General features: G+C 45.7%; 1 protein-coding gene across 1 annotated transcript; it reads left to right on the top strand.

Moving 5' to 3' along the window:
* Positions 1-485: 485 nt before the first annotated feature.
* On the top strand, positions 486-11,171 carry LOC144148264 (uncharacterized). The gene is made up of 3 exons (XM_077679826.1): positions 486-613; positions 7,517-7,635; positions 11,152-11,171. The coding sequence occupies exons 1-3, from the start codon at positions 486-488 to the stop codon at positions 11,169-11,171; spliced, it is 267 nt and encodes an 88-aa protein (XP_077535952.1).
* The last annotated feature ends 308 nt before the right edge of the window (positions 11,172-11,479 follow it).

Below are 11,479 nucleotides of genomic sequence, written 5' to 3' on the forward strand. Positions count from 1 at the left end.
AGGTGAATTATTAAAAAAAGTTTACTATGCATCAGATAGGCGCTTGTGCGTATTCACACGATAACCCAAACCACGGCCTCAGGCCTCTTACCTAAACGAAGGTCACCCATTAATTCATTGCGTTGCTTCCAACAGCGAAAATAGAAAGCGTGCTTTCTGAGGGAGGGGCCATAGAGGAATAAAAACTGAAGCTTTAAAAGCGTGCTTATGTGGCCTGAAACATTTGCCAGCAAAAAAAAAAAAAAAAGTAATCCACACTCTTTGCTGTTTATATTCGCTTTCAATGCCCGCTCATAGTTTTCCAACTCAGTGCTCATGCTTCTCGCCAGGCAAGGCCGCAATGTGCCACACCGCTGTTCACCGTCTGCGCCAAGCCTAAGCGGGAGGCGTACTTCTTGCCCGAGGCCGGCGTCTGCGTCTGGAGCCATCAGCCAAGGTCGTCTTTAACCGAGGAACCCTATGGGCCACACGCAGCAACAAGGAGGATGCGGTCTCTGTGCAACCAGAGTCCGAACCGCTTCGCGTCCTTGGAAAGCTGCCGCCGTAACTGCGAGGCGGAGTCCAAGCCGGCACAGCGGTGCTTCAAAAAAGCGGTGTTCACCGCCTGTGGAAGGTAAGCGTAGAGGAATGGTGGATGTTTGTGAAATTTGCACTGTGTTTTTAGCCCCTGTCTGAGATCAATTATTAAGGCAAAAGCGTTGTATGTTTCATTGGAAGGTTGACCTCGCATGACCCCTGCGTAGGTACGAATGATGCACTAACCCGAGGAAGTCCGGAAGCGAACAGAAACATGCCAACCACGTAGAAGAGGTCAATTATTATTTATTAAGTAGTGATTAAGTTCAATGTTTAGTAAGGCGGGAATAAATGGTTTAAGAAGGATTTAGGTGTATCAAGGTGGTAATGGGCCGGGGTGGATTATGATAATTACGGCGCATGTGGATTAAGATGGGATTAGATAGAATTAAGATGAATTAAGACGGCTAAAAGCCCGTGGCTGAGGTGTAGACGGGTGGATGTGTACATAAACGTTACCTGTCAGAATAGTACGCCAGACTTTTGCCTGCAAAGCACGTAGGAAGACATACGTTGTAAGAGTTAACACTAGCGATTGAGTACGTATACATAGGTTGTAAGGCGACTTAGAAAGCCATACATTTCAAAGCATATCTTTGGTGCGTTCTTCCATGAAGATAATGTTTCGTTCTGCCTCATAATATTAAATTTCACGACCACTTTTTTTGCCATGGGATTAGTACCGAGTGGAGAATGTTATAGCGCTTAGCTCGTAATTTACGGCCTTAATATGTGCTCATTACGCACGAATCCACGTTTGCTTTAAACCCTTCTCCTTTTTTGCTTGGTGGTGGTGCTTGCTAAATAGTTCCGCGATAACCTCCATATTACATCTTCTGGAAACGCAGCTGCAGCCTCGTGGGTTGCTTTGCTGAATTGCAATAGGCCCTCAGTGCTACCAAACACTCCCTATTTGTACAGGCCGTGGTGGCAGCGTCGGAGACACAGACCAAATCCGTCTCAGCAACCCCACGTATGAATAACGTAGCTGATTTATGAGTAGGGAAGAGGAATGAGTGCTTTTTCCCGTGCAGTTCATGTACAACACTCGAAAAGAATAACAGAGCCTCGTACACCCTTGATGATGATTATAAAAACATTTATTGTGCGGAGCGGAACGTGTTACGGCTGCTCGCCGGTGGGAGGACTCCTTAGCTCAGAGATCATTGCGCTCTAGCGGCAACACGCACCGGTGACTATACTCGGTTACAACTTAAGAACGGCACCACCTCATGTAGTGTATCACTCCGCCAAAGCGCCGGACCCGTGACGTCAGTGCGCGCCCGTTTTGAAAGGGGTTTGCTATGAATGCGTGATATCGTCTGCCTTGTCTCAAGCAGTTAGTTTGTCGTCACTGGAGTCGTTTATAAGCATATTAAGTCCAAAAAATCGCGGGAACGGCTCACGCCATGTTCAAAATATTCCCAGTAACGCCCTACTTGCGCCGCGCGGAGAAACATCCGGCTACGGTGATAAGGCGCAGCGGCAACTTCCGGTGCCGTTCTTAAGTTGTCACCGAGTATAGGCATGCTTGCTTCGGTCGAAATGACAGTGAACGACGACGATATTTGTGCCACCTCTGCAAGCTTACGCCAAGTACCAGTAACTGCGACTATTTTCTCCTTGTTACTCCCAACTATATTTATCTTCCTTCTCCCATCTCAATTACCTCCTACCCTATCTTCACCTTCCCTCTTTACCTCGCCTCGAATCTTTACCTCCCACGGTAATTATCTCTCTCTCTCTATTCATGTTCTGTCTGTAAGGCGGCTTCTATTACGTGCCCAAGGGCACTCTACATTGTCAATTGCTCACGACGTATTTAAGCAAGCAGGTGCAGTTGCATCTGTATGCTTCTTCGCTGCCGAAAGCATCTGGTGGATTCCATGTAACTTCGCCCGGCTGCCAGAGACGGGTACTCCTAATAGTTGTGGCGTCTATGAGCTCTCTATTCAAAACACCTTGAAGTAGTGCAGGACGAGACTTGAATGCCCTGAGGCCCGCATGGCGCTCTCGCACATCTTGGATGTATGGCCTCTGCCTGGAGCTTTCCATCGAAGACGTTGACTTTTCCGCCAAAAAATTGGCGATCCAAACCCGTCTCTTCTCAGGACCAAATGAGCGTAGTACGACACCGCATTTAATGTGGACACTACAAACACCGTAACACGGTGCTGGCGTGGGCCGACCACTTGGGGCATTGTCCAATATCGTAATGAACTAGATTCGATGGTTTCAGGAAGGCGCGCTCCACGGGTATTGATTGTATCGACCGACAGCGGTTTTGGGACAGCTTAGCTGCTGGAGCACACTCCACCGTCGAGTCCACTACACGCCGTTACTGAAGAAGAGCTCCTAAGCGCACATTGGCACCGGGCACCTTAATGCGCATTGGCTGCGACGCGTCATGTGTCTTATTAGGCAGGAGCCACTCAAAGGCAAAGGGGCGGATCCTTAGTATTAAACACAAAGAAAATCACAGTAATGCGAATTATTCGACTCAGAGGCCGTGAAGCCGCTAGATGTCACAGGGAGCACCGCGTGAAAAAGAAATGCGGGATGGTGAGGGGTACCGGTAAGCGCTGGGGGAATATGAATTGCTCCTATCAAGTCCCTCTATCATATCTCGTCGCTTAGATCATCGCCATAAAATTGAACCTATTCATTGTCATGCAAACTTGTTCTGTTACTCTTTTCTACCCCAAGCAATCACCCATTGGAACCGCCTTCCTGAATTGATTGTATTAATCCGTAACAATAAGTTGTTTAGATCAGCTTTGACTACCCACGTTTGTAATAATACTTGATGCTGAAATTTTCTTTAGCGCTGTTGTGCCTTGTCCTCATTTTGTCATCGGTTTCTAACTTTTCACCGACCTCACTATTTATGCCTCTGCATATAAGTAGCCAAATCTTTGCCAAATATGTATCGTATCATGAACAGTTTTGTTGCGCCTTTTTCCCTCTTATGTCCCTTAGGTATCGTTTTTCAAATGATATCTCGCTTTTCTACACAAGCTACATTATTGTGATTTTTTGTGCCTTTTGTCTTGATTTTGTTGTTTTGTTCTTCCTTCTTTATTTCGACTTGTACTCTTGTTTAACTTGTATGCTTATTATTTTGTTGTATATCTGTACCTGTTATGCCCACTCCCCTCTGTAACGCCCTACCCGGGTCTTGAGGGTAACCTTAAATAAATAAATAAATAAATAAATAAATAAATAAATAAATAAATTGATTCATTCATTGTAGGGTTTAACGCACCGACGCAACGCAGGCGATGAGGCGCGCCGTAGTGGAGGGCTCCGGATTAATTTTGACCACATGGGGATCTCTAACGTGCGCCGAAATCTCGTACACACGGGTGTTTTTGATTTTCCCCTCCATTAGAAAAGCGGCCGCCGCGGCAGGAAATCGAACCCGCAAACTCGTGGGGAATATATCTACCATTTCTAAGTGTCAAAAGTGTTCCGTGTGCAAGACGTGTGAATAGGTTTTGCTTCAAAATGCCATGTCGCCTTTATCCATAATGAATGGCACGCTACGTGTATTTCAGGAGTCCAGACTATCAACAATGAATGGCGTCGAGGAAAGGCTAGTCTCACACGACTTCCTTCAAGGCATCGTAACGTCCATTCGAAATTCTCTCACCTCAGCCTTCATCACCATGCACCTTTACAGAGCGGAATGCTCATGACTTCGTTAGTCACCAATTCCCTCCCCCACCCCCTTTGAAACCGCAGACAGGAATCGCATTGAGTAGGGTGATCACTGTATCTTGGATGTATGCCCATAAGAGAACAGCCTCTCGTCAGCTCGGTGTTCTAGAAACCGCCGTCGGTAGCCGCTGGCAAACAAGATAAATTCAAAAGACCACAAGTGCAATAACAATATCTTGTTGTTGCTGACGAATAAAATACGGCTTTAAAACACTTAAGTACTGTTCCTATTTGCAGACCGGTTAAAACATAACCTTGCCTTATCGTTGCGTGCTTTTTTTAGTCCACCACATTTTGCTGGTGCGGGTGGTGCTGCGTCACGAGCCCGAGATGGTGTTAAATCGCAATAAATTTTACGGTGCTTGGTTCGTGACAGGCGGGCCTTATACGAGTTACTCCTCATCATTACTTTCTACCTCTTCGGGTCGGCAGGCAGGCTCGCAGTCCACCAGCGGGGTCATCTCTGCCGTAGTAAATAGGTTCGCAGTCTGCACATTACGCTCCCCACATCACGGTGCTCGCCAGTCCGTTCTCAGTCCGTGCAAGTAGCTCATGCAGCAGACACACGAAACTACCACGATTCCACCATCGTGATTGGTTAGTAGCTGACGTATTACCCAGATTTCATGTGCATTGCCTTTTTCTTTGTTTTGTAACTGTCTGTACATTCTATTTTTTCAATCTTCCCTACACCTGGACGGCTTTTAATCCTCGTTCGCGGGGTACCTACAGGGGTAACATTGCTTTTAATTCAAAGGCGGACATCACAGGCCAATAAGTTGAGTATGGGCATCAGGTTTATGAATTAGACCCGAATATTCCGTTCTGCTTTTTTATGCCATTATTTCGACTGTTCGGCATAATTAATGGGATGTGGGAGTATCTGTCGTTTTTATTAATACCTGCTAAATTCCATTCCGTTAAATTGCACGCGAAGTAAATTATCCCAGAGCAGCGGTTTCGACTGTGTCGCTCAACTTTAATAATTTCGGCATGGGTTGCCGAATCAATAACTCAATTTAGCGTTTTGTATCTACGGTCATGAATATACTGCAATAAAATATTCAACATTTCATAGAAGGCCGTATACATTTGCTATAAACTTAATTGCGTTAACTTGGAAGTAACGCACAGCTTGGAACTTGTTCAGGATACTTGGGGACTGACGTGGAACTTCCACATGGGTTCATTACAGCGCACCCAAAAACACACTGTGTTAGTAATTTCACACTCTGCTCAACACGCATGCACATGTCACACCTATTTTACGCCTACTTAATCCCTATTCAATAAAACAGCTTGTCCGCAGCAATTCAAGCACTGCCAGCTTTCTCCTTGTCCGTGAACATGGCATTCAGTACATAATCCATCGCCATACTCCCATAAACCATAATTTCACTACATTTCCATTTCTAAATCCTTTTTTACGGCCTTAACTGCCAACTGTCTACGAAAAAAAATACTGCTGGTTTTGCAGATGCACAGGTTTGGAGCGACTTATGTTTTATACCGAAATTCTCTGTCATCACTCAGGCCTACTGTAGGACATTCATCAATTGTTTAGTGATTGGCATTTTATAATGCAATTCTAGCCCATTACTTTTAAAAATGGTATCCTTTTTTGGGATACCTAAAACCGAAAATTGTGGTCTGTCTGTCTGTCTGACCTCTGGCTCTCGACTCATGACCTCCCGCACAAAACTGAGCGCAATTATTGAACGAGATGTTTAAACACACAAAACTTTCCCAAACCACGAAGTCTGGAAAAACTTCACCACTTGTCAACATTGTTAGAAAAAAAAAGAGAAAACATTACGCATATTTGAGGCAGAAGATCAATACACAAGTTGTATTTGCAATGTTAGTTGGATTAAAAATGTATGCCGGCCTCATTTTCGCGATGCGAAATAATACACGTTAAAAATGGCCTTTACCCAAAAACTACCAAAAATCGGTCGCACGAGAGCCTAAATCTGGTGGCGGCATTCCAAGAAATTCAAGAGAAACGTAAAGTTCCAGTACACGCATTGCGCGCGAGCAGTGGAACGTGCAAATTGAGACTTGTTGTTGTTGTAATCAATCCTTTATTTCAAAGAGAAGGGCATGCGACCAAAACACGCGCAGATAGTGGGTCCACGAAGGCCATAGAAGCGATCCCTGCTGTCAGCAGAGCCAGGCTAGGGTTTGGATCGTATGAGTCAAGTTTAGTCAAAGAAGGTATACGGGAAGGAAAGAGTGTGAGGGGTGGGCGGGGAGAGAAGAAAGGCGCGTGCATGGCAGGTTTGGCAGGAGACTACTGGCTTTCGACTACATTTGTAGTAGAGTGAGTAGATACGCGGCCAAACTCTTTATTTTATAAGGTTTTTGCACTAGGTTTGTTTTCTACTGCCCGCGATTCAAATACAGTAAAAGCTCGTTAATTAGAACTCGAAGGAGACCGTATAGTTCTTATTAAGCTGAGTTCGAATTAGCGGGCGGACGCTAGAATGAAGGGAAATCGCACCACACATGCGCGGCCACCTCTGGACTCGTTATCGCGGATTAGGCGCTACACGTTTGTGGCAGGCGATTTCGTAAATAATGTTTCGTAAGTAAGAATGGCATGCGCCGGAGCACTGGCGCGGCGCCCTCTGTAGACGCAAAATAAGCTGTTGCAGCAGCGCAGCGCTCGCGCCACGCGGAATGTTTACCGGTTTCGTTGTTTTGAATCTCTAGTAAATTTGGTTTGGTTTGGATTTTAAACACATTGTGATCACTCTGGGCCGACTTATTCTTGCAGGAATGATGGAAACCGGAGGGTCATAGTTCGAATTAACCGTTCAGGCTACGAACGCGTTCGAATTATCGGGAGTTTTTTCCCATTGAAATATACAGGGCCGTGCGGGGACAAGGGAGAAAGTGCTAATTAACTGGAAGTTCGAATGAACAGAGTTCTAATCAACGAGCTTTTACTGTATAAGCGTTTGTCTATTTAGCAATTCATATTATCCGTCTATAATTATGTGCATTTATGTGATTACTTGTGTTCACGACTTCTGATAATTAGTTCTTGTACAGCGAATACTAGGGGGCGCAATACAGCTTCTGGCTGTGTTAGTAACGTTATTTAGAAAGAGCGCTTTTTTGAATTCCTAATAAATTGCGCTTAAAACATTTATTGTTGTTACACCAACCAACGTAGGGCTTTGCAAAAAGCCAATTTGGTTACTATGCTGCGCAGGCGAGATATTCGTTCATCATGGTGGTTTTTTGATGGCCACTCGTGCCGTATTTGGAACTTTCCTGGAGGTGACTGCCCCGTCGACGGGCCAAGGATGTTGTTCCAGAGCCGTGCGGATTGTATGAGGCACTGCGTTACCCGCACAGCAGCCAATGTTGCCGGCTTCAAGGGACGACAGGTAAATTGTAAAGTAGCATCTCTGTGCACAGAAGCTGGATATGTGTTCGCACTTAGATAAAGATGCTACGTGTACTGCAGCGAACAAATGTAGCATTAAAAAAAAACAGAAGTGAATCATATAGCCGCTAATTGTGAGCACATACCTTGTGGATAATTTGTGGGTTCTTCGAGTGTTTTTAGCAACGAATTGAAGGCCGGCTATCTAGAAACGGCGAAGATGGCTTCGATGCCGGACCCACCTAAAAGAAGGGCTGTAAGACGATTGGTTTGGATGCATTTTCTGCCTCAGGTACATATCACGTGTTGCCGCCAAAATATAGCGTTGGCGGTAAGCGGGGGCCCACGCAATGTAGGTCTTTGTTTGTCCGTGAACGAGCGGGGAAAGATTTCTGCTTACCCTGACAGCCTAACGTTTGTGCAATTGTCTGCAGACTTATGGCTCCGTTCCATCTGCACAGCGGTGGGGTTTGAAGGCTGTAAACAAAAAAAGCCTGAAGTCGAATTTTTATGCCGACCAATACTGTTAAACTTGGGTATAAAAAAGTTGACAAAAATTTGCGGTTTTTTGTTACATCAAGGTTTTCGTTACCTGCAGGTTTTGTGTTATATCTCGCCTGATTGAAAGAGAAACGAAACCATGAGGCCAGACGTCAGTGATGCTGAAGTCGCCCTTATTCGAGGATATGTTTAAGCGTAATTTGCGCCTTCTGCTACAGCATGGCTCCCGTATCCACAAACGCAACTTACGTATCACTTTTGCTTTTTAATATTTCTGGGTGCCTGAACGAACTTTTGCTTTCTGATATTTTTCGTTGCCTTGACGCGTTTCAAGAACCAAACTTATGCCGAAAGGGCGCTTTTTCGCGAACTCGATGCTCTTTTCCGCACTCAAAATTGTTGAGGGCATGCTAGTTGGGACAATGTACCGGGCGGTGGCGTTCTTCTTTCTCGTTGGCGGAGACGGCCTCCAGAATCGAGCTTGCCTTGAAAAGACGAGATTTTGTCTTTTCTGGCACCAAAGCTCATCACCAATTGAACTCATCGCCGAAGAACCGACACCACAGATATCAGTGGAGACGCGCAACTACACGCCGACAAGCAGGCCAGGCACCTAGCCGATACCGCACTCACACGTGGAACGCACGGGAGATTGCGGTGCAGGGGAAATTCGCTAAATTAGTACATTTTGCCAGTCCGTTTTTCAGAAAAAGGACCAAAGCATTGACTCATCAGCGAAACAGATTCGTTGCATCAATGTTAACCGTCGCATCTCCTTCGTTACATAGAGGTCGCAAGCACATTGGCTTCAATAGGGGTACCCACCACGGTGGCTCAGTGGCTAAGGCGTTACGCTGCTGAGCACGAGGTCGCGGGTTCGATTCCTGGCCGCGGCGGCCGCTTTTCTGATGGAGGCGAAAAGCAAAAACGCCCGTGTGTACGAGATTTCGGCGCACGATAAAGATCCCCAGGTGGTCAAAATTAATCCGGAGCCCTCCACTACGGCGCACCTCATCGCCTGCGTTGCGTCGGCGCGTTAAACCCTACAATCAATCAATCAATCAATCAATCAATCAATCAATCAATCAATCAATCAATCAATCAATCAATCAATCAATCAATCAATCAATCAATCAATCAATCAATCAATCAATCAATCAATCAATCAATCAATAGGGGTTGAAATGGGGAAATTAAAAACTCCGTTAAATACAGGAATTCGTTACATAGAGGTTCGTCACATCCAGGTTTAACTGTAACTCGGTTACTGCTATCCGGACAAGAAAAAAACCTTCGTCTTGCAGAATTCGTTAAAGTGAGAAGGTATTGCAAGGCGAATAAAATTCCACCGTACCGTGAGAGCTACAGGCTCAAGTTTCAGCCCAACGGCACGGTGTCGGGAATTGTTCTGGAGACAGCTATAGAAGCGGGGGTAGCAAACCTGTTCAAGTAAAAATATGAGCGCGTCAACAGAGCTCACACAGGGACACTGAAAAGACGGAGGCACGTATGGTAAACAACAGTGTACAGTTGGTGAAACGCTTGCCTAGAACAGAAGCTTTCGTACTTGCAGGCTTATTCTGCCTCGCCCGAGCGGGATCTGAAGAAAAATACTGCGGTGTTCTAGTCTGAAGTCCCTTAGGTCTCCAACATGTTTGCAAATAGTATGTTTCGGCAGTTCTCAGATCTAGCAAGCTAAAGGGGAAATTGCCGGTATTGAGAAGCGTTTTACCGACTGTACAAGCATGCAGCGCTCCGCGTGCTTTTTTTGATGGCTCCAGCCTATGCGCTGTTGGAGCTGCTTATGGCATGAACTAAGTAGCTTTCGGACGTCTATTAGTGATGTGAGCTGCGGCAGAACACGCAGGCTGCTTTTTTGTACCCCCCGTAAATTGTATTACTGAGCACAAGCATAAATTAATAGTGGTGATGCGGTGAAAAACATTGTGAAGATGTGTTCGGTGTTCAGGCATTTTATCCCTGAATTGCTGCCAAAAATAGGTCGGGGAAGAAACTACAGGGGCCTATCACCCTTTACGCCCATATTATATAGCAGTTTTAATGCACTCCACACTCATCCAATACCAATTTTCCAGACACTGAACTGGCGCTGTTTGGCTACAAAAGTTCTCGCGCCACAAAAACACCCTAAAAGAGCAACCAATCACCCGCAATGAGTTCATCGGAGAATTTCGCAGTAATCTTGACCTTTTATTTATTCACCAATAAAAAATACCGTACCACGTGTCATGGTCCCCAGTGATTAAATTGGCGTATTCGCACGAACACAACACGCACCTTTTTTTCTTAAAGTAACCTTCAAATGTATGTGGGTGTTACAATCGAGCTAAAACCCGAATCGGCTTTAAAGTGGACAGCAGCAATTGAAGCATGAGCCTCAGTACGATTGCGGGTTTCAGCCCCAGCACTAGTACAATTGCGGGCTTAAGCGCGAACGGCATGGGTTCGAGCCGCCATTCTTATACCCGAGTTTTTTAGTCCAAAACGTAAGCTTACTTCCATTCCATGCATTATTTTCGTAGATAAGCGCGGTTGGTTACCTTTTAGGTCGGTTTAGAGAAGGGCCGCTGCGTATCGATTCATTTACTTGACGTTCCACGCCGCGTCTGAATTACCGGGCTTGTACCTGTCTCGGTATTGATTATTGCAACAAGGGGGCCAGTTATGAGTATTGTGATTAAATGTTATTTTACATTGTAAATGAAAACAGTGACGTATGTTTTCCCAGTTTAGAGACTGAGTAAAGCGTGGAATTTCACCAGCAAGTAGCATACCGTAATTGTTCGACCGCATGACAAATAGTTTGAATTGTTTATATCAGGCACCTTAAAACGGCGATCTCGGAGAAAAAGTTAATCTCATTTAGAAAACGCCAGTTCTGGCAGAGACAGCCTTGTTTTATTTGTATGAATCTAAACAGTGTTCCTTACTCGCAGGCATCACAGCGCTGCCGTAGGCCCTCAACACGTCTCTGTGGTGTCAAGGATCTCCGATTTACGTACTTCGCCGACGCCACCTTTCACGCGGGCCCAGTCCGATGCATGTCCGCTTTGTCTGCTGCCGTCCAAGCTCGTTTGTGTCTGATGGGGGCCAACAAATTCCACAGCCTAACAGAGTGCCGCGGATCGTGTGGCCACAAGCGTGCGACTTTTGTGCGGGGATCTGCTTTGGTGAAACCGGACACATCGCATGGACTCAAGCGGTTAAATCAGGCCAGACGCCGCAATTACTTTTCCAAAGAAGAACAGTTGGAGTGGCCTTGAA

Source organism: Haemaphysalis longicornis, unplaced genomic scaffold (genome assembly GCF_048455015.1).
Source record: "Haemaphysalis longicornis isolate Haplotype H1 unplaced genomic scaffold, Haemaphysalis longicornis Haplotype H1 scaffold_8, whole genome shotgun sequence".
Lineage (NCBI taxonomy): Eukaryota > Metazoa > Arthropoda > Arachnida > Ixodida > Ixodidae > Haemaphysalis > Haemaphysalis longicornis.